Here is a 21,434-nt window from a genome sequence, read left to right as displayed (position 1 = left end):
TTTCTCATAGTGAGTGAGGGTATAATCATCCAGTGTCTGCCCAGCCTCGTGACTCTGGGAACTGCACATTTAGAGATGCTTTCAGTGCTGCCCAAAGAAGTGATAACTCTCCTTGAGCCACCTTACACCTCCTTGAAAGCCCCAAACTTGTTGTGTCCATGCCCAGCTTGAGCCAGAGCTGTTCTTTTCCCCCCTGATGTGGCTCCTTGGTGCGGGGAAGGGCAGAGGAGGAGGCATCTCTGACCGAGGCAGAGTGTGTTTGCTTCCTCCTCAGGCTGGAAGTGACGCTGCTTTTCCACCTCATCCCACCCAGCACCCACCCCGTGCGTGGGGTACGGGGCTGGGCCCTCAGGGGATTTCAGGCATTCCTCAGAAGGGGAAGGATGGCACCTTCTCCATTGCAGGGAAGCCCAGTCAGCAAGACTTGGGTCAAAGGAGACCCAGGCAGATGGGAGCAAGGTATATAAAGGAAGCACAGCTGGCTGCAGGGCACTGCAGGCCAGCAGGGCTTTCCCAAGGTAAGTGGGGATGGAGGATTGCTTTCCCTCTTTTCCTCCTTCCACCAGAAGCTGGGCAAGTGCCATGCTGGGAAGCAGGATTGCAGGAGATGCTGCCTGAGATGCCAGCCCAGAAGAGCAGTAGGTGCAGCCCTTGAGGGCTGAATATCCCCCCAATTTTTTCCTTTCTCCTGATTCTGCTTTTTCTCACCTCTCCCCCATCTGATTCCCATTGCTTCCCATCCCTGATGCTTTGTGCTGAAACAAGGGGGCATCTTTACCCCCTCGTTGCTCCTACTCCCCAGAGAGAGGGAGAACCTCTGCTCCTGGATGATGAGGAAAGAAAGAAGGTGGTTGGAATAACAGAGAATGGTTTGGTTTTCTCTCCCAGAGCCATCAGAAGGATGAACTCTCTCCTCGGCCTCTCCGTGCTGTTTGTGTGGGGTAAGTGTCCTCTCTCAGCCCCAAGGCTCTCTGTGCAGTTACATCCATTGAAATTAGGACCAGGCTGGTGATTTCTCCACCTCTCCCCATCACCAGCTCTCCCAGATATGCCACAGCTCTCCCGTGCCAAGCTGGGAACACATTTCCTCTCTGTTGTGTTATAATTTCTAAGACATCCCCACCCTGGTGCCAGTTTGGGGGCTGGAGGGATGGAGCTGCTCTTGAGGGGGCAGGGAATCAGCGTGGTCTCCCTGATTTCCCCCCTCCAGGCTTGTCCCCAGCCCACGGGAACCTCTTGCAGCTGCACCAGATGATCTCAGAGGCAACAGGGAAAAACGCTTTTCTGTATTACGGCTTCTACGGCTGCTACTGTGGGCTGGGGGGCAGGGGGCAGCCCAAGGATGCTACAGACAGGTGAGAATCCACTTAAAAACCCCCTGCATAGACACGTTCTTGAATATTTTTAAATTTGTGGCATGAGGGGGAGAAAATGCCATCCCCTAAAGCTTCAATCTCCTGTGCAGATGCTGCCAGCTGCATGATGCTTGCTACGAGAACCTCCAGAGGTACCACTGCGATGCCAAGACACGCCCCTACTCCTACAGCTGGCACTACGGCAGCCTCTCCTGCGGTGAGTAGGGCCCTGGAAAAGGGGGTGCCAGCCCCCTCAAAGCCGGGGCTGACCCTGGGCTCCCCTCGTCCCGCAGGTCAGGACTCCCGGTGCTCCTTCTTGTCCTGTGAGTGCGACCGCAGCCTGGCGCTGTGCCTGAGGAGAAACGCCAGGAGCTACAAGAAACGCTACCGGCTCTACCCCAACTGGCTGTGCCGGTGATGGGAGCTGGGATGCGGCGCCGGGATCGCCCTTCATCCCTCTGCCTGTGCTGGCCACACCAGAGCCGCTGTAAATTAAATCAGCGCGGAAATAAACAATGCTCGTGTTCAACGTCCCCGGTCCTCTGAGAGCTGCTGCTGGGCAGGGAGAGAAATCCCCGTAAATAATCAACATCTTCCCAAAACTTTCCAAGAACTCGGGCTCGGCCCCTGCGTCAGCCGCGGCAGAGGGGGGCTGGCCGGGGGAAGGGGCGTAGCGCTCCTGGCTTTGGGACAGACGAATCCTCTTGGAGCTTCCAGTTGGAGCTCGCGGGCTGCGCACGGAGGGCAGGCTCTCCCCGGGAGGACAGACGGACAGCGAGCACCATCCCTGGTGAGCGACACCCCCCTCACTCCGCTGCTGTGGACAGAAAAATCCGGGGGGGATGTTGGGAGGAGGCAGCGAGCGGCCCGTGCCGGTAGGAAAAGTGAAATCGCTTCCAAATGGAAGCGGTGCGAGGCTGCCCTGCGCCGGGAGAGCTGCACTGGGGGCCAAAAGCGGTGGGACGGGAGGTGAGAGGTGCTGGAGGGGTGGGACAGGAGCTGGGCGATGCTCAGGTGACACCACTCGCTCTCGGCCAAGAGGCAGCAACGCTGATGCGAGGGGGCACAGCTGCTTTCCTCCCTCCAGATGTTGGCGTTGATCCGATTTCAGAGGAAGCTTCTCACGGCTGCTCCTATCAAACTGGCCATGCTGCCTGGCTGAGCCTGTCCCCTGTTTCTCCTCCCAGGCCCAGGTGAGAGGAAGATGAAGGTCCTGCTGGTGCTGATGACGCTGTTTGCCTGCTGTAAGTGCATCCCTGACCCACAGACGAGAGCCAGGCTCATCCCCAAACTCCTGTGCACTCCTCAGGGGGACTCCCAGCAAAGCCTCCTTCGCTCCCCAGTTCCCCAGGCCTCATAACTCATAAGAGGCACATAACTTACAAAAAAAAAAAAAATCACATTTTACGGTCACTCTAGGTGTGTTCACAGCGCACGGGAAGCACCCACGCCCATTCACACCGGGACTCGAGGGAAGCACCGTAGGAAACCTGACTGCCCATGGATGCTACAGGGGATGGGGCACCTCGAGGGCTTCGGTGGATCGGTACAGGCAACGCTGCCCCAGAGGGCTAACGCTGGGTAACCCCGGGGCTCTGCACCACCCCAGCAGCCCCCGCTGAAGCTTTGCAAAATGCAGACCGGGTGCTTGGCAGCAGCAGGAAGGAGTCAGGTTTTCGGGAAGCAGGGAAAGTGATGCAGGGTTCACCCCTAACTCCATCCCGGAGTGGGCAGGGCGGTGCCAGTGACAGCTGCCCGGTCCGTGGGATGGCACCAGAGCAGGGGGACGTTCCTGAAGCCGGGATGCGGGGCAGGGCCTGCACGGGGAGGCAGAGCCTTGGCGTGGGAACGGGCAGGACACAGAAGCTTCTGGGCGATCCAGAGCAGGAGGAAGCAGAGCTGGCGGCTCTCCCGCCCGGCTGGCAGAGCCTGTGGCAGCTGGGGCGGCAGCAGCCGGTGCCACATTCCCGACGAGCCCAGGCTCTGCTCCTCCCGCAGGTGCTGCCTGCTCCGAGCCTGCTGCTATGCCAGGCTGGCAGCGCGGCGGTGCCCGGCGGGACCGGCCCAGGCCCTGTCTGCGCCCCGGGCGGGGATCCCGTCCTGCAGTGAGTGCTCGCCCAAAGGGGCTCGGGACGCCCCTTCCCGCACCATCCCCTGTCCGCGGCCCCCTTCCCGGGCTGCTCGGAGCTCTCAGGCTCGCTGTCGGTGCCGCAGGTTCGGGGACGCGCTGCCAGCGAGGCGCCTGCAGGTGCGAGAGGGCGATGCTGCTGTGCCGGGCTCGGCTGGGCCGGGCTCGGCTGGGCCGGGCTCAGCTCCGCCGCCGCGCCGGGTGCCGGGGACGAGCCGGGCGCTGCTGAAGCAAGAACTCCCTTTGCGGAACCATCTCCGGGCTGATCGGCGAAGGGACGGCGCCGGCAGCGCCTCCCAGCCCTGGCGAGTCTCCCCCTCGGGGCCTTTTGGCTTCCAGGCGAGGACAGGAACCCTCCGGTGAAGCCGCATGCGAGGAGGGGGAGCGGCGCTCCCTGAGGTCCAGCACAGCAAAACAAGGGAGGAGGGGACCCCTGCCCCTGTCCCGGGAGGGGCGGGATGGGAAGCGTCCCCTTGGCAGCCTGTCCGCTCCCTCCGCTTCTTCTTCTCAGCAAATTCCCTCCTGTTGCTCCAAAATAAAACCAGAGAGCCCAAAGCACCGGTTCACAGCGTGCAGTGATTCAGCTGAGCCCAGTGACCACCCTTCACCTCTCAGACAGGTTTCCTGTTGAAACCCAGCAAAAACGACACTTGAGAGGTGACACAACTCACCCCCGAACTGCCCCAACTCAGCTCTAAACCTTCAGGCTCTGAAAAGGTCCAGTTTTCCTGAGAGAGGGAGAATGAGGCTGGTGGAAGGGCTGGGGGCAGGCACGATGGCGTGGGAGGGCCAGGCTTGGACCTGGATGATCCTTGTGGGTCCCTTCCAGCTCAAGACATTCTGTGATCCCCTAAATCTCTGCTGTGACACCATGGCCGGGAGCTTGCGTCACACCCAGTGCTGAGCAAAACAGAGATCTCACCAGAAAAGAATGTTTTGGCCCAATTCTGCAATAACCCTGAGCACATTCCTTAGGAAAAGGCAGCTCAGGCAGCGGCTGCTTCCCCCCACTTCAGCATCCCCAGGTTTTGTGCCTTGGGGTGCTGACCCCGGCAGGTCTCCAGGCTCCAAACCACCTTAGGGGGGCTCAGCAAGGAAATAAAGCCACAGAAACGGCAACAAAACACTTTCCTCAGGGGCTGATACCCAGCTGGAATTCCCATCTTGGATTGCCCCATAGCTGCAATCAATGGCACCAGGAAATAGCCCTGAAATCAGCGATGCCAGCCAGGAATCAGGGAATCTCCGTGTGCAGTCCCGGGGGAGAGGAGGAAGGAGCCCTGTGCCCACAGCTGATAATTGCAGGGCATAAATCAAGGATCAAATCCTCACCGAGAGCACAGACAGCCCAGACAGATTGCAGGCTGGGACAAACTGAATCACACTCTCCCTTTGTAAATTCTGGGTGAATTTTAACCATCCGTGAATTTTCCTGCTTGGACATCCGGCTGTACAAATCCATTCATACAAATCTTCCAAATGCTGATGGTTTGGCTCAGATGCTGCACCCCCACAGAGCATTGCAATAAACTGGGCTGCAAGAGTTGTGGTTTTCATACTATGAAACAAAATCCACAGCTTCCCAGGAGGCATTTGGCTTGGGGGGGGGAATTATTTCCCATTTGGGGAAGGGATCCTGCAAACCTGCCACAGGTAGAGGGGCTGGGGTGGAGAGACTCTCAGTGGAGCTCAGCCACTTTGATGGACAAGAATATCCCTTATTGCCCTGTGATAAAACAGGTTGTGGACTTGGAAAACCCTGAATTATGGCAAATCCTGGTTTAGCCAATTAACTCAACACCACCCCAGGAGACTACTTAAATTAGCCCAGAGAGCTGATGAGGCAAAGGGCCCATGCCAGAGGGGGGAAGAGATTTTGCTGAGCTGAGTTCCCTTCTCTCAGCATCTCTCTGATTCCCACACAAGTTGCATCCTTGTTCCCTGCCTCAGTTTCCCTGCCAGCCCTGTGGGGATTTCCTCCCCTGCCTCAGTGCTAGCCCATGCTGGGGTTCCCCAAAAAGCACCACAAAGCAGCTGCAATCTCTGCCAGAAGATATCTGCTAACTGATTGCTCAGTACCACCAATTTAATCAGAGATTCTCCCCAAGCAAACGACACAAGCAGCCTCTTTTCCCACACTTGCCATCATACATCACTTGCATTTTTTCTTCTCTGCCATTTGCCTTATCTTGCTTCTAAATAAAGGTGAACCACACACCTCATGCCATGAGGTATTTGAGAGCAAAACACCGTGCCCAGCACACATGGGGAAAGGGATGGAGCATCCCCACATGCAGGAGGGAACTGGGCACTGAAAAAGCCCCACTAGCAAGAAAACCACCAACCATGGCCTCTGCTCAGCTCCATCTCCAGCAACAGCCATTCTGGAGACCATGGGACCTTCCTCCACTCCCAATGCTGCATCTCAGCCACTCTGGTAAGTTGGAAGGGGAGGAATCTTTGCACTGGCTGCATTTTCTCCCTGCCCAGCTAAGTCAGGATGGAAACAGTAAGACACAGAACGGGGTTTTCTAGCCAAGGCATAAAAAAAATCTGTCATCCAGGAAGAAAGTGGATCATGGAATCACAGACTCCTCAGACAACCTCATTCCACCCCCTGCCATGGGCAAGGACACCTCATACTAAATGGTTCCTGTTCTCCCTCAAGTTCTCTCATTTTACTCAGGGAAGCACTGGGAACGCTGAGACGCCCAGAGCCATGCACAGACTCAGCCCCAGGCTGCTCCACACATCCAAAACCTCCTGCCAAGACCCCACACATCCAAACCCTCCTGCCAAGAGCTCCACCATATAAGGCATCCCACAGCCTCCAGCAGTGCCAGGACACCTGCACAGCAGCGGGACCAGTATGGTGAGGATTGTCAATATTTGCCCACTTTGGGCTCCCCAGAGGAGGGGCCCTGCTGAGGGTGCACAGCCATAAAAGGTGTGACCAGCAGCACCTTGGGCTCACCAAACCCCAGAGCTGCCAGTGCCAGGATGAAGCTCCTCTCGCTGCTCCTCTTCTGTGAGTATCCCCCACCAGCTCCCACCCCGGGAAAGCTCCCAGGCCCTGTCCACAGCCAGGTGGGGATGGTGAGATCCCATTTTTGCTGTGGAAAGGTGGGATGGGAGGTTGCTTTTCCTGGTGCTTTTAACCCTCCCTTATGCAGTCCTAGGACTGGCCCTTGCCAGCTGCAACCTGGCCCAGTTTGCAGTGATGATTAAGCAGAAGACGGGGAAATCGGCGCTGGCTTACAACGGGTACGGCTGCTACTGCGGCTGGGGCGGCTCCAAACAGCCCCTGGATGCCACTGACAGGTACTGGCACAAGGCAGAGCCCCAGCCCTCCTCACCTCCCTGGGTACAGCACTGCAATCTGGGTCCTGCTCCTGAGGGGGGAATTAGCAATGAGAAAATTGTTGCTTGTCCTTAAAGCCTCGGTAGAAGCGGTGCAGCGGCAGCAAAGATGCAGTGGTTGATGTTTTACCTTATTGTCCCACCTGTCCCTGACCTCGGCTCTCCTGCCCCCAGGTGCTGCCACGCCCACGACTGCTGCTACAAGAAATTGGTCGCGTCCGGCTGCAGCCCCAAAACGACCACCTACAATTACAGCTTCCGAAGAAACCAAATCACCTGCGGTGAGAGCGGGGCGGGGGCAGAGCTCTGAGCAGGGAGGCACAGCCACCCACACTCGGGGAGCTTGGCTTCCAACATCCCCTTTAGATCATCCTGGCCTGGAAATCACACACAGTGAAGTGGGTGGAAATACAGGAAAAGTGCCAGGAATAAGGCAAATAAGTATCTGCTGGATTATGGTGAAGTTTAGAGCTTGGGGACTTCCCTGAGGAGGGGCCTTGTCCTTCCCAAGAGGCCAAACACCAAGGGTTTGAGAGGAGCCTCCCATGCTGGATGGGGACCTGGCACAGCTGCCCTGAGTGCTCATTGTTGCACAGACCACAGCAAAGCACATCCCAGAGACCCAGGGAAACACCCACAGACACATCAGAGACAAAGTGAAGTGAATGCTCCACACCCCAGACACGAGACCACCTGAGACACCCCAAACTCAACAGAGGGGCTGTGAGGACGGTCAAAAAACACCCCCTGACCCTCACACCCTTCAGCTGCCTCCATTGCCCCCAATTTTCTTCCAGGAAAGGGGAACTCGTGCCAGAAGCGGACGTGTGCGTGCGACAAGAGGGCGGTGGAGTGCTTCAAGAGGGCAGCCAGCTCCTACCGCAAATCCTACAGCAACTACCCCAACTCCAAGTGCAGGGGCAAGACACCCTCCTGCTAGGCACTCCTGCCATGGCCCAGCTCCAAACCTGGCAGGAACCATCAGAACTGGGGGGTTCTGCCTTCCCTGGGGCACTGAAGAATTGTCCAGCACCTTTCCCCAGAGCCTTAGCACGGGGAAAACCTGCTTCCCATGGTTGAATAACTCATAAAAATCAGGTAAACCCTGCAAATAAAGATATGTTTCAAAACTGTGGCCAGTGTTGTGTTTTGGGAATCAGTGGTGGAAGGGGTAGGTAACAGCATGGAGCTTGAGGGCTGATTTTTTGAAGAAAATGTTCCTTCCTGCATATACTTTCTCTTTAAAAATGACCAGAAGTAACATTCTAGCGGCCAACCAGTAAATCTTAAAAGCTCCAGAGGAAAAAAAAAAGCCCACAGAAACAGCAAGTGGCTGCTGCACCCCAAACCCAAAGCAGGCTCCAAGGCCAGCTTCTCTCCAGGAGCTCAGCCTCAATCCACAATCCAGCCCCATCCCGTTTCTAATGACTTTTATAGCAATTAACACACACTGCAGGCACAGGGGAGCCCAGTGGGGGGGTCTCAGAGGCTTGGGTGGCTCTTTCTTGCACACAGATGTCTCCTCAGGCTGCAGCTCCATGCAGCCACCTTGTCCCACACCACAGCAGCACATGATCCCAAATTAGCCCTAATTACCTCTAACAAGCCAGGGCTGGCTGTACCCTGGGCCTCAATGGAGGCACCTCCAGCTGTAATGGAGGTGTGAGATGTGATTGGCCTAAAATAAAGGAGTTTTAAGGGTAATTTATTTGATTCCCACATCAGTGCTGAGGGCTCCTGCCTTGGTTAAGTGTTTCACTACAAGCAACAGCACCCCTGCTTCAAGCTCCTGCAGTAAATGTGGTATCTTTATAACTCCAAACCACCCATTTCTTCTCATTTTCTACAGGCAATAAGGATTCTAGAAGCTGAGACAGAGCCAATGCTGCCTTCTAAGGCTGCTGCTTACACCCAGGAAGCTCCAAGGAACCACCATAGCTCAACACCAGCACAAACCATCTTCTTTTATCCCACTCTGGATTATGGAGCATTCTTCATGCCCAATTTCTCTCCCTTTCTCTCCCTTTTCTGTTCTTTTATCCCACTCTGGATTATGGAGCATTCTTCATGCCCAATTTCTCTCCCTTTCTGCAGCTCCCAAAGCTCTGCAGGCATGGAGGCCATGGGTGCAAATGTGGCAAAGCTGTGAGATAAACCAGAAGGCAGCTCCTACGTAGGAACAAGGGAAAGGAGACACAGAACAGCACGGGCAGAAAACCCTTCCCATACACAGCCAGGCTAATGGAGGTCAGCCAGAACCTGCCCAAATGCTTACAACTTCCAGTTCAACTGAATTCCTGACCTGCAGGGGCAGGATTTGGGAAAATAAGTCCAGGGAAGATGATGGAGGGAGACAGGAGGCAGGGACAGTGGTTTTCTACATCCTCCTGCTGCGGATTTGCCCTTGAGAGGCTCACAGTGACCCTGCTGCAGCAACAGCCAAAACACCCTCATATTTGTCAGCCAGCTGCTAAGAACAAACAGTCATCCTCCTCAGAGCCCAGGGGAACATCCAGGGCTTATTGTCCACCCCTGGCCCGTGGATTACGGAGCACTCAGCTCCACCAAGGAGTAAACACACACCATGGATGAATCACAGTTGTTCTGCTCTGCTCTCTTGCCTGCCTTCCTCCTCCCAGGAAAACCCACCATCAGTTTTTAAAGCAAATTCACTGCAGAAACTGAGTTCTGTGAAGAATGCTGCACAAAGATTCCCTAGGAAAAAAAAAAATACATTGGGAATGTGGAAATTTCAACGGGAAAAATGTGAAATGGACAAAATCAGTTTTAACATCTTTGGCTATGGAATGGCTGTGCAGGCACAAAGCTACCCTGGCAAGATAAAGGGAATTTGACTGGTTTGTCAAGATTTATGAGCCCAGCACATTAAGAGTTTATTTTAATCATATTACACTTGGAAATGAAAGCATTTTCAGCCCCAGATTTTGTTCCATGTATCAGAGGCCACGAGCTGTGGGCCAGTCTCTCCCTTTGCTGTTGGTGCTGCTGTTGCAGACCCTCCTTTCACCCTGCACACCATGGGGTGAGGTTTGGGTTCCCTCCTTGGCCTCCAGCCAACAACAAATGTCTTATCAGCTCTGGCTCCACAGGACAAAACCCCAATTCATTGAGATCAAAACTCTAACTCACAGTGCACAACTGCAATTTCTTATCTCTTCAAACCTGCAGAACACAGCTGCCTTTCAGACCAAAACACAGGACAGGGCAGGACACAGGTGACAGAGTCACCTGCACTGCCTTGCCAAACCTGCTGCCACAATTCATCACCCCCTGAAAGAACTTGCACTTTCTCCCCACTAAGCTGTGACTCACCTCCCTTCCCACTACTGTAAAAATGACTGTCTTGGAGAAAAAGGAATTCCTACACCACCAGTTCTTACAGGAGAGGTCCTTCCTTTTTATTCTTCAAGTATCAGCCCAGTTCTTGGCAGTTCAGTAAAAAACCCATTAATAGTTCCATGCTGATTTTTTAAACTTTTAAGCACAGACAAGTTTTTCAAATGCAACACTCCCCACTTTTAAAAAATCCCTTTCACCTCTGCCCTGGCTGATGAGGTGTCTCAGTGTGTAAGTGCACATGTGCTTTCTTCAAGCTTAGTGCTTGTTACAAGCCCAAAAACCTGAGTGGAGCTGAAACCCTGTGAGCTATAAATCAAAGGCTGATCAATCCCACAGTCCTTTCACCTCTATCCAAATTCTCAGTCCTACAGTGGAAAACATCACAAGAATCAAGCTGTCATCCTACTTGGTGACCTCACTAAAATGGAATTTAAGAAGAAAAAAAACCTACCCTGGAAAAAAGCTTGATTTCTGAAGTGAAATAGGCAGGTTTCCCAGGGATCACTGCTGCTTGGGAGGTTCTTCCCAGGACTCTTGGTCCTTTGGCTGTACTAATTTCATTTGGAGACTGACACCTATCCAGCTCCTGACTTGGACTAAAGCCCTGGAGTGGCCCAAAAGCTCTAGAAAGGGCAAAGGGGACAAGATTCCAGGTGTCCAAGTAACACCACTCATCAGAAACTTGAAGCCTGTTCCTGTCACATTTTACCAGGTCAGAAGAGTCAGCTCTGCATTCTTGAGTCCACTGGGATTATTGTTTTGGGGTTTTTTTCCCTCCTACAGGTCTCATCATAAAGTAGCTGATCCCAAACCCCAGCAAGCATGGATGCAGCAATCCCCATCTCCCCTCCATGTATTCATCACTTCTGAACCTGCTCAGTGCAATGCCAGCAGTTCTAGTGAGATTAAAACTTGTCACTGTATTCCTGCATGGCAAACAAAAGAGGAATGTCATGTTTGAGACATGAGTGCTGGCTGACACACTTTGCTTTGGAAAGGATTCTGGGACTCTGTTTTCTTACTTTATTTGAATTTAAATATAAAAAGATCCACTAGAGATATTCCTGAGTTGAGATTTGTTAAGAGATTGTCTGACACCCTGACAGCAAGGTAAAATAAAGGTCCTCCAGGCATAACCAAATAAAAGAAAAAAAAAACCAAAACAAAACAAAACCAGGCACATCAAGAGCTGTCAAAATAAATCTGACACTGTTGCGTGAAGAAAAGGTCCAGACCTTCCTGTGACTCCAAGATTACAGACCCAAGTCTCTACTTCCTCTTAAAAGTTTAAACAACTTTTCTCACCACAGGTTGATGCAGAATCAATGAACAATTGTCCTCCCCACAAGCAAAGGAAGAGGAAGTTCTCTTGTGTTTGGAAATCCCAGCAGAGATGGATTTCAAGATAAACAGGGGTGCCTGGAAATTCTCCTGGGGGAATTTTGTCTTCATCAGTTTTATTTGCTTTTCTCATCAGAGCACTGAGTCATATGTTTAGGGCAGCCATGGCCTTGACCAGGGTGACATGGCTGGCTGGTTCTGTCTCTGTCCTGGTGTCTGCACTGTCCCTCTTGGTGGCCAGGACCTTCTGCCGGTGCCTCTCCTCCTGCCGCTTCTTCTTCTCCAGCCGCTGCTGCTCCTTCCTTTGCTTCTTGGCCACCTGGAAGGGAAGGATGAAAACACAAAGTTCAAACCACACGTGCTCTGCTCAGCCAGGGAAAAGTAATAAAGGAGACAGGCAGATAGCAAGGCAGCTGCCAGAGGACATTCCTAACTATTTATCAGGACTTTATTCCAAGTTGTTTAGGGAAGAGTGCTGCGTGTCACCAGGAAATGTTTGTGGCAGAGCACTCACAGCTGCAGCAGTGACAAAATGCAGTGAGCAGAAGCTCTTTTTAACTGAAAGGAGAAGAGAGCTGCTGGGGAAGCAATGCTAAGGCATCCCCCAGTCTTTGAGGGGTGCTCACATTGCTGCCAAACCCCTCACACACCTTTGGGTTTCTGCTGGCTCGGTTCTCTTCCCTGGATCCAGCTTGTCCCTTGTTGGTCTCTGCTTCACCTTGATGGAAGCTCTGATTTCCAAAGATTCTTGAACCAGTTCCATTCTCTTCCCACAGTGTCCTGCTGCAGGATTTCTGCTCCCTCCCCAGGGGCTCCTGCTGCTCCTCAGCACCTGCCAACAGCAGAGGTTTCCTCAGACATGCTCTACCCAGGAGCTGTTGCACTGTCAGCCAATTCTTTTCCCCAGAAATCCTGGGGCTTTTTGGAAGCTGGATTGAAGCTGCCCTCACTAACAACCTTCCTGAGCACAGGGGGCTGAAGTGGCAGCACACAAACCCCACCTCTCCTGCTCCTGTCCCAAACACCAACATCACAGTCACCAAAGCCCCCGGTGACAAACTGTGCACTCACCTATTCCTTCCCCTTCCTTCATCTGCAAGATGGCAAATATTGCAGACTCCACGTTGTAGTCCTCCACCTCAAGAACGTGGCTTACTAAATCCATGTCCTGTCCACAAGAGGGGAAGGAGAACACTGAGGAAGTTCAAATCTCTGACCCACATACACTTAACACCTGCACCACTGAAAGGGGGCTGCTGCTTTTATGATCATTCAGTTGGTCTGTGCTTCATTTCTGAAAGGGTGAGGGGGGAAAACCTTAAATTCCTGAAGCTATCAGAAAAAACCTTAAATTCCTGAAGCTATCAGAAAAAGCTTACACTGAAAACAGCTATGCTTCCCTCTTGGCCCTTTCTGTTCTATGCACCTGCACAGTGCCAACAGCCAAGAGTCACAGATTATCCACTTATCAGGGATCTTCAATACCCCCAAAGGATTTCAGAACTTACAGGATTTGTTTCCAAGTGAATTTTTATGAGAACCTCAAGACAAACCTTCCAAAATTATCAAGTATTCACAAAAAAGTTGGTATTTCACCTGCATTTAAGGGCTGATTCTAGGATGAGATGCACCCTGATTGATGGCCATGGTTTGTACAAGATGTACAAGTTTGTACAAGATGAGTGGTTTTTACAACTTTTCCCAGGACTACTTCCATGTATCAAGGTTTGAACATTAAGCCCAGAATGGCTCCTTGATACTTACTGAACACCCACTTGCACTGCACACTTTTTGTACAGCATCTTCCATCTCCACCTCAGTCTCATCTTCGGAGTTGCCCTTCTGTGGCTTCACTTCCTCTGGCTTATTGGAATCGTTCTTGCAAAGCATCTGAAGAAGAGCAAAGCCCAGCAGATCACACAGATCACACACCCAGCAGATCACACAAGCATGCAATCCAACAAAGTCTGACATCCTAGCAACAGTAATCATCATGGCACACTTTTCTTGGGAACATCCCGTGTCAAACCCTCTTGGAAACTGTGTAACTTCCACCATGGCTGAGAGCTTCCCTTATCTCCTGCACTGCTGAACAAACTCCAGTGCACTACAACATCATTAATCACAATAAATGAGCTTTTAAATTGAATATTTTCAATACAATACCACACCTCAGCTGTGTGCAGAGAACCTCAAGCACAGCACAATTACTCCTCAACATCAAAAAAGGAGGTATGAGGAAGACAACTACATCCAGCTCTGTTGCATTTCCAGCTCTTTCCTCCCTTCCCTCTGTTTTTCCATTTGAGGTGCACGATTGCATCATTTAGATGAAGTTGCTTCCAAACAGCCCACATCACAGCATCAGCTTTGATTCCATTTCCAGCCCAGAGACTGAATCCTCCTTCACAGCCCCTCTGAGAGAGCCAGCAGCATGAGCTACAACCTCAGGGCTTTGCTCTCCCAGCACAACACGGCGACCCCGCTCCTCCCTCCCTCCCAAATGAGAGTGGAAATCAAGTGGCAGCATTGCCCAGCCCCGTGTGCCACCCCCAGCTGGCTCATTCCAGCAGAGCCCACCTCCATCCGAAGGTGGGCCGGCGCCTCCGAGTCGTCGCTGAGCCTGCGGACGCTGTCGTAGTGCTCCCCGTGCCTGTAGGCGATGTGCAGCTCCCTGGCGCCGCTCCTGTCCGTGCCCCGGATCTCGACAAAAGAAACAAACTGCAAATGAGCATTTGGAATCAGCTTCAGCACCTGATTTCTCAGAGTATTCGTTTTTTGCAGCGATGGCAAACACCAGGAAGGAGGCAAGTGCGTGGCTGCTGAGCATTTGAAGCAGGAAGAGAAGGAGGTATGAAAGCCAGATGTAAAATATCGGGCACTTACATCAGAATAAACAAAATGTGGAATGAAAATATTTTTCTGGAAAGCTCAGAACTATTTCCTGAACTTTCCTCAGGAGCTATCTGTTTTCTGATCATCTTCCCAGAACCAGCTTCAGCAAGATCTCCCAGGGAATGTACCGTGTCATTTTACTCTCAAATATGAGGGAAGAGAGGCTATTCAAGTGACAGCAACAGTGGAAACAGTCACTCAGAGTAAATTTTGATGTTGGGACAAGATGCTGTTTTAACAGCATTCCAAGCAGCTGTGTTTTGTTTTTAAAAGAAAGCAAATCCATGAAAATGTATTAACTCCATTCAGGAACACTGTTTAACAACCAAATGTTGCTTTGCTTTGTCAGCACCAAGTTACAGCAATTTCCACAGAAAATTCCTGCTCTGAGTATTATCTGTACTGATGTGAGAATAGTTCCTACCCTGATTATCAGTGTCTCAAACTATTAGATAAGAGTTATACACCATTCCAGCTCCTGCCAGGAATGCAGAAAATCCCACTGCACTTGCAGACCAGCTTGGCTTGACCTGCCAGCCCAAGTTCACCCAAAGCTCTCCAGACGTCAGCAAGCAAAGGACCAGAACTCCTTGCTCAGGGCTCCAGAGTTTCCCAACCCTTTTACGTCTGTGAACTGCCTTATCTCAGCTCCCAGACCACCCACCAAGGCACCTTTCAGCCCTGCCTGCAGTCTGTGCTGCACTAATGACATCAGGTTTTTTTCCAACAAATAATTCTCCATTCATCTATTTTATATTTTACCCTTGCTTACCTTCAGGTTCCAACCCAAAACTTGGTTACACTTAACTCCTGCTTTCTATTCTATTAAATTATTCCACTGCAGAAACTTGGTAAGATTTATTTTAAACATTTCTCCTCTGCCAGAGCTTGAACAGGTATCTAACAACTCCCAAAGCTCTTGAAAGATTTGAAAATGAGCCAATTTAGCTCTCATTAGGGAAGCCTCTTTCCACTCTAGAGTGGGCCCAGAAGAGGCCACCATATTGATTTAGAGGGATGGAGCAGCTCTCCTATGAGGAAAGGCTGGGAGAATTGGGATTGTCCAGCTTGGAGAAGAGAAGGCTCCAGGGTGACCTAAGTGTGACCTTCCAGTGCCTGAAGAAGCTGACAGGAAAGGTGGAGAGAGACTGTGGGCAAGGGCCTGGAGTGTCAGGACAAGGGGGAATGGCTCCCACTGCCAGAGGGCAGGATTAGATGGGATATTGGGAAGGAATTCCTCCCTGTGAGGGTGGGCAGGCCCTGGCACAGGTGCCCAGAGCAGCTGTGGCTGCCCCTGGCTCCCTGGCAGGGACCCCTAACCCTAAACCCTAACCCTAACCCTGGCAGTGCCCAAGTCCAGGCTGGAAAGGGCCTGGAGCAGCCTGGGACAGTGGAAGATGCTCCTGCCCATGGCAGGGGGTGGCACTGAATGAGCTTTAAGGTCCCTCCCAACCCAAACCAACCCAGGATCCTCTCATTCTATGAACACACTAAAACTGGTACATAAATTAGAGCTGCAGATTAAAAACAGAGGGGAAAAAACCAAGCCTGTTATCCAAAAAGCCAATAAATAAATAAATAACCTACAAATCTCAGCTAACTTGAGTCTACAGTTGAACTCCATGATTTTAAAGGTCTTTTCCAACTTTAACAGTTCTATAACTTACAGTCACTATCAAAAAAGTTAAGGGGTGTTCAAAGACCAAACAATTCTATACAGAGATGTCCACCTGCAAAGAGCTTTTCATGAGACTTCTCCTAACTCACACCATTCTCAAGGGCCTGACACAACCCTTCACTAACAGCACTGCTCAGGCAGGACAGAACCTCATCACAAACTCTGTACTGACACCCTGACATGGGCACTGAGAGGAGATGAAAGAATCAAGGACAACAAAACTGCAGTAAGTGATAACACTGAGGAACAACACATGAAAACCACCCCTGTGACCTCCCCTGCAGGTACTTCACCCACCTGTCCCTCTGCCCATGGCTACCCATAAATGAGAGTTTAAAACTTGTTTCATTTCAGGAATCCACGTGAGGCTGTTTTAAATGCAGTTAAGATGTTACTGACAGCTTTCATCTGGTTTTTTATCTTTACTGCCCTGTTTAATCTATACACTTCATTGGTTCTGTCTGTAAATAGAGGCCAGAAACAATCCTGGCTTGAATACAGATTCTCACTTGCAGACCAGGCTGACTGAGCATGGACCCATTCCACCTGCCATGGAAAAACAACAACAAAGAGAAAACAAGGGACCTGATGGATTACTTGTTTCAGTGTCCCTGTCAGAGGAAACACACCACACAGTTCTTTCCATGAGTTGATTAAACACCACTTTAAGGTTTTAAAAATTATTTTAAAACCTCATTTCTCTATCTGTCAGAAACCTTGGCATTCCACATCCCATGCAGAATTGATGGAGCTTCACTCCAACACAGTGCATGCCCTGCTATGCCTTCATTTCCACCTTCCTGAGTCTTATTGCACAGGTTTCCTTAAGCCTAGCTCAAACTCCAGGGTTTGCTGCTCTTCAGAAGGACTCACCAGGATGGAGATGGGCAGGGAAGAACCACCTGAAGTTCAACAAGGGCAATCAATGCAGGTCCTGCCCCTGGGGAGGAACAGCCCCAAGTACCAGCACAGGCAGGGGTGACCTGCTGGAGCATCTCTGCAGGGAGGACCTGGGGTGGTCAATGAGCTGTCCTGGAGCCAGCAGAGTGTCCTGGGGGCCCTGGGGTGCACTGGGAGGAGCACTGGCAGCAGGTCAGGGAGTGACCCTGTCCCTCTGTCCCACTCAGCTGAGTGCTGTGTCCAGCCCTGGGCTCCTGGGGCAGGGCCGGTGGAGGCTGCAGAGATGAGGAAGGGCCTGGAGCATCTCTCTGCCCAGGAAAGGCTGAGGAAGCTGGGGCTGGGAGACAGGACCAGAGATCCAGTGTGGTCCCCTCCAACCTGACCCATTCTGGGATTCCTATCAGAAAAGTCAGCTCAAATGGAGTCTGACCTTGAGGAGACAGAGCATGGCACTGAAGGTCATAGCTTAAAACCCAAGTAAAACACATTGTTCTGCCCCCACATACCCATCTCTCAGACACTCACTGTTTTCTTTCTTTCTTTCCCTCTCTCCTAGCCAAAATCTCAAGTGTTTCCTCTCTTCAAAAACCAAGCACAGCTCTGCACCATGCCCAGATCATTGCAGCTAATGCTCTTTTTTAATAAATCAGGAATTTTACACAGTATTTATATCCCTCAGGTAAAAATTAGGCAAAAATGTAGAAGCTTTGTGTCTCACCTGCCACAGTGGAGTGTTGAGCTGATGAATAACCACATTCATTTGATTGTTCCTTGCAAAGGCCACGATAGCATCATTGCCAGCAAAAGTACCAGGCTTGGCCAAATTGGCAACTAAAGGAGAAAACATTCACAAGAGTTGGAACCTAATTTCTGATACTTCCAAAAGCAGTGGAGGGATAATGAGGGGTGAGATTTCAACATGAGCCCAAGAAATTCTGGAAGGGAAATCCCACCTGTGAAACAAGAATTTGGCTGCAGCATGAGGTAGTGCATCTAAAGGACCACAGAAATCTCTAAAAAAGGCACTCCACCCTTAGACAAAGCAAGGCCACTGGCTCTGTTAGCTCAGAAGGAGGAGTGCCATGTACTGCATGACCAAACTACCTTTGTGCATCATCTGCATGGTACCTGACACATCAAGGGCTGTATTTTGTCTCTGGTTTGGATCCTCCCTTCACTTCCCAGGAGGAAATACTGAGTGCCAAGGAGAAAGAAACCCAAAGAAATCAGCCACTCACCAAAACAGCCAAATACCCACCAGTATTCAAGGAGAACGAGACAATTTTTCTTAAGTTCCTTTTGAAAACACCTAATTTTTACTCCTTGCCTTTTTGGTCTCTCTTTCCTTCTCCATGTTTCTCCCAAATTTAAATAATGTCCAGGACAAATTCAATGAAGATTAAACAGCTCACCCTCCCACAACACCACAAGAGCCATAAACATGAAGTCCCTGTTTCTGAAAACTAGAGAGGAGCCCTAAGGTAGTTCTGGGATGAGGAACTGCTTAGTAAGGAACTGCATAACACACGGATGCCTCCCAGGCCGTCCCACGGAGCCCATACCATGCTTGTCAAAGGGCACATCATCCTCCACGAAGGGCTCGAAGTCGGCACGCTGCCGCACCATGAACTGCACGGTCTCCTGGCGGTGGCGCAGGTGGTTCCGGGAGTGCCCCTCCAGCTGATCCCCCAGCGCCCGGAACAAGCAGTTCCTGCAGAGAGGGAATGAGGAGTGGCCGTGTCTGGGGCAGCAGAAGGAATACAGGTCACAGGGAAAGGGGCTGTGCTCATTCTGCCCGGTTTAGCGAGGCTGTGAATGCGGAGGAGCGCTCGCTCCCTGTGCTTTGAATTTCCTGCTCGTTCCCTGTGCCTTGAATGGCTGGGTCTGAGTGATCGTGTCATGGTAAAACTGTCCCACACTGACACCGGACAAGGGACATAAAGCAACGAAGGACAAACAAATGCCCCACTGAGCAACTTCTCAGCAGGAACGCTTGCTACCTTTTCACCTTCTAGAAAAAAAACGCGGTGAAAGTATTCCCTAAGAACATTTATGGCCCTTCCTGTGCTCAGTTCCGCTGGACACTGGAGCCCCCGGCCCCCTGGGTACCAGGGCCGGGACTGGCCGAGCCGTCCGGCCCGACAGAACCGCAGAGAACAGCAGAGATCCCTGAGGGCACGGCGGGGAAATCCTCATCCCTGCGGAGCGCAGGGCCCACTTCAACCGGGAGAGGAAAGGTCTCGGTTCCCGTGGACACGGGCTCCCCACCCCGGGATCAATGAAAGCCCTCGGCCCCGGGGACACGGGCTCCCACCCCGGGATCAATGAAAGCCCTCGGCCCCGGGGACACGGGCTCCCACCCCGGGATCAATGAAAGCCCTCGGCCCCGTGGACACGGGCTCCCACCCCGGGATCAATGAAAGCCCTCGGCCCCGGGGACACGGGCTCACACCCGTGTGATCAATGAAAGCCCTCGGCCCCGGGGACACGGGCTCCCACCCCGGGATCAATGAAAGCCCTCGGTCCCGGAGACATGGGCTCACACCCGTGTGATCAATGAAAGCCCTCGGCCCCGGGGACACGGGCTCACATTGCCCGGGGAGGAGGAAGCCCTCAGCCTTCAGGGCTGGATGTCGGGAGAATCCCCGGGATTGCTGGCGACACCCGTCGCGGCGCTCACCCATCTCCCGGCACCTCCCGCAGCTTGAGGCCGAGGGCCCGGAGCTGCCCGGCGAGGCCGCCGCTGCCTCCCGCAGCGGAGCCCGGGGCCGGTCCGGCGGGGGAATGCCGGGGCCGGCGGCCCTTCCTGGCGGCGGGGGCGGGCCGGGCCTTGCCCGCCTGTTTGCGTGACATCCCCGCCGGGGCCGCCGCGCCACGTGACCGCAACCGGGCGCGGCTCACGTGACCGCGGCGCCGGGACGGGGTCACGTGAGCGCCCGCCCGGCCGGGGAGCCTCGAGGAGGAGCAGGAGGAGGAGGAAGGAGCGCGGGAGGGGAGCAGGAGCAGGAGCAGGAGCAGGAGCAGGAGCAGGAGCAGGAGCAGGAGCAGGAGCAGGAGCAGGGAGGGCACAGAGGGGTCCCGCAGGGAAACTGAGGCTGTGCATGGAAAAGCGGGAGCGGCGAAGGGAAGGGCGGCGCAGCCAAGTGCTGAGAGCGGCGTGTCCGCGAGGAAAGGCTGGGGAGGCTGCGGAAAGCAGCGCCACAGTCACCGATGTTGTACCAAAAGCTGCCGGCTTCCCGCTAATTGGCCTCTGCTGCTAATTGCACTCCCCCCGCCCAAGAGCATTTCCCTGCTGCCCGGCAAATTTCCCGGCTCTGACCTCACGGGTGGGCGCTTTCTGCTGCCGCTCTGCACCGGGACACGCCACCGCACACCGTGTGTGCTCAGCCCAGATCAGCGCTGTTCAACCCCAAATGACCGCTGCTCAGCCCCAATCCCGCTGCTCAACCCCAAATCACCGCTGCGAAATGAACCCCCAGCAAACAGGGAGCTGAGCAGATGGAGTACCCGCGAGGTGGCACCAGGAGAACAGGGCTGACACCGGCGGCAGGGCAGTTGCGGAGCCGAGACAGCGATGATTAATTAAATGTGATAAGTGTAATAAACTGAGGCTCCGCGTCTTGCTTCGTCTAGCACTGAGGGAGACGCCTCACAGGATGCTGGAAAAGGGGCACAGCAAGATGGGTGATTTATCTGGAGCAGGGCTCTTGGGGAGGATTCCCTGCCAGCCTCCTGCTCTTTGGCTTTTCCACGTGTCCCACAGGAACCGGTTAAAGGAATCACGCAGCAGCAGCAGCAGCCACCAGGGCATTGCTGTGCCCGTGACTCTGGGTTCCTCTGCTGGCATCGGGACAAAAACTGCCCGGTGCTGTCAGAACTGCTGCACATCGAGTCCACAGGAGGCCAAGATGAGCAGAGGGATGGAGCACCTCTCCCATGAGGGAAGGCTGGGAGAACTGAGATTGTTCAGTTTGGAGAAAAGAAGGCTCCAGGGTGACCTAATTGCAGCTTTTCAGTACCTTTCTCGTCAGGGAGCTGACAAGAAAGATGGAGAGAGACTGTGGACAAAGGCCTGGAGTGTCAGGACAAGGGGGAATGGCTTCCACTGCCAGAGAGCAGGGACAAATGGGATATTGGGAAGGAATCCTTCCCTGGGAGGGTGGGCAGGCCCCAGCCACAGGTGAGCAGCTGTGGCTGCCCCTGGATCCTCTTGGAAGTGTCCAAGGCCAGGTTGGACAGGGCTTGGAGCAACCTGGGACAGTGGAAGGTGTCCCTGCCATGGCAGGGGTGGCACTGGATGGGCTTTAAGGTCCCTTCCAGCCCAAACCAATCTGGGATTCTATGAATTTCTAATCCCTAGCTCAGAGGGCACATCCCAACAGCTTTGTGAGGAATGCTAACAGAACAGTCCCAGGAA

At 52.9% G+C, this 21,434-nt stretch overlaps 3 protein-coding genes and 1 long non-coding RNA gene across 6 annotated transcripts; 3 read left to right on the top strand and 1 right to left on the bottom strand.

Moving 5' to 3' along the window:
• Positions 1–898: 898 nt before the first annotated feature.
• Positions 899–1,773, top strand: LOC118694979 (basic phospholipase A2 homolog). Its single transcript, XM_036396338.1, has 4 exons — positions 899–941; positions 1,211–1,355; positions 1,466–1,572; positions 1,649–1,773. Exons 1-4 carry the CDS (start codon positions 902–904, stop codon positions 1,771–1,773), a joined length of 417 nt encoding a protein of 138 aa, XP_036252231.1. The 5' UTR covers positions 899–901.
• A 301-nt stretch (positions 1,774–2,074) lies between these two features.
• Positions 2,075–2,924, top strand: LOC118694980 (uncharacterized). The gene is made up of 3 exons (XR_004981494.2): positions 2,075–2,145; positions 2,543–2,599; positions 2,775–2,924. It is a non-coding gene; the product is annotated as an uncharacterized LOC118694980 (long non-coding RNA).
• A 3,530-nt stretch (positions 2,925–6,454) lies between these two features.
• Positions 6,455–7,783, top strand: LOC118694977 (basic phospholipase A2 caudoxin-like). Its single transcript, XM_036396336.1, has 4 exons — positions 6,455–6,511; positions 6,657–6,804; positions 7,018–7,124; positions 7,641–7,783. Exons 1-4 carry the CDS (start codon positions 6,484–6,486, stop codon positions 7,781–7,783), a joined length of 426 nt encoding a protein of 141 aa, XP_036252229.1. The 5' UTR covers positions 6,455–6,483.
• Positions 7,784–10,237: 2,454 nt separating this feature from the next.
• Positions 10,238–19,893, bottom strand: OTUD3 (OTU deubiquitinase 3). Of its 3 annotated transcripts, none has more exons than XM_036396146.1 (8): positions 19,698–19,893; positions 18,580–18,728; positions 17,736–17,848; positions 14,125–14,265; positions 13,309–13,434; positions 12,616–12,712; positions 12,195–12,376; positions 10,238–11,863 (listed from the first exon to the last, which is right to left on the bottom strand). In XM_036396146.1, the coding sequence occupies exons 1-8, from the start codon at positions 19,868–19,870 to the stop codon at positions 11,690–11,692; spliced, it is 1,155 nt and encodes a 384-aa protein (XP_036252039.1). In that variant the 5' UTR covers positions 19,871–19,893; the 3' UTR covers positions 10,238–11,689. The 3 variants fall into 3 exon arrangements, with proteins under 3 accessions (XP_036252039.1, XP_036252041.1, XP_036252042.1); XM_036396148.1 differs by having other exon boundaries at positions 14,125–14,247; XM_036396149.1 differs by lacking the exon at positions 19,698–19,893 and adding an exon at positions 19,608–19,637.
• Positions 19,894–21,434: the final 1,541 nt, after the last annotated feature.

The sequence above is a fragment of the Molothrus ater genome, chromosome 23 (assembly GCF_012460135.2).
Source record: "Molothrus ater isolate BHLD 08-10-18 breed brown headed cowbird chromosome 23, BPBGC_Mater_1.1, whole genome shotgun sequence".
NCBI classification, from domain to species: domain Eukaryota; kingdom Metazoa; phylum Chordata; class Aves; order Passeriformes; family Icteridae; genus Molothrus; species Molothrus ater.
This window is presented reverse-complemented; position numbering and strand designations above follow the sequence as displayed.

Coding starts and splice junctions, on each gene's coding strand:
- LOC118694979 (XM_036396338.1), top strand. CDS start 902: ATGAACTCTCTCCTCGGCCTCTCCGTGCTGTTTGTGTGGG. Junction 942..1,210: donor CTCCGTGCTGTTTGTGTGGG/GTAAGTGTCCTC, acceptor TCCCCCCTCCAG/GCTTGTCCCCAGCCCACGGG. Junction 1,356..1,465: donor CCCAAGGATGCTACAGACAG/GTGAGAATCCAC, acceptor TCTCCTGTGCAG/ATGCTGCCAGCTGCATGATG.
- LOC118694977 (XM_036396336.1), top strand. CDS start 6,484: ATGAAGCTCCTCTCGCTGCTCCTCTTCT. Junction 6,512..6,656: donor CCTCTCGCTGCTCCTCTTCT/GTGAGTATCCCC, acceptor TCCCTTATGCAG/TCCTAGGACTGGCCCTTGCC. Junction 6,805..7,017: donor CCCCTGGATGCCACTGACAG/GTACTGGCACAA, acceptor TCCTGCCCCCAG/GTGCTGCCACGCCCACGACT.
- OTUD3 (XM_036396146.1), bottom strand. CDS start 19,870: ATGTCACGCAAACAGGCGGGCAAGGCCCGGCCCGCCCCCGCCGCCAGG. Junction 12,377..12,615: donor GAAGGAAGGGGAAGGAATAG/GTGAGTGCACAG, acceptor TGCTGTTGGCAG/GTGCTGAGGAGCAGCAGGAG. Junction 11,864..12,194: donor GAGCCAGCAGAAACCCAAAG/GTGTGTGAGGGG, acceptor CTTCCCTTCCAG/GTGGCCAAGAAGCAAAGGAA.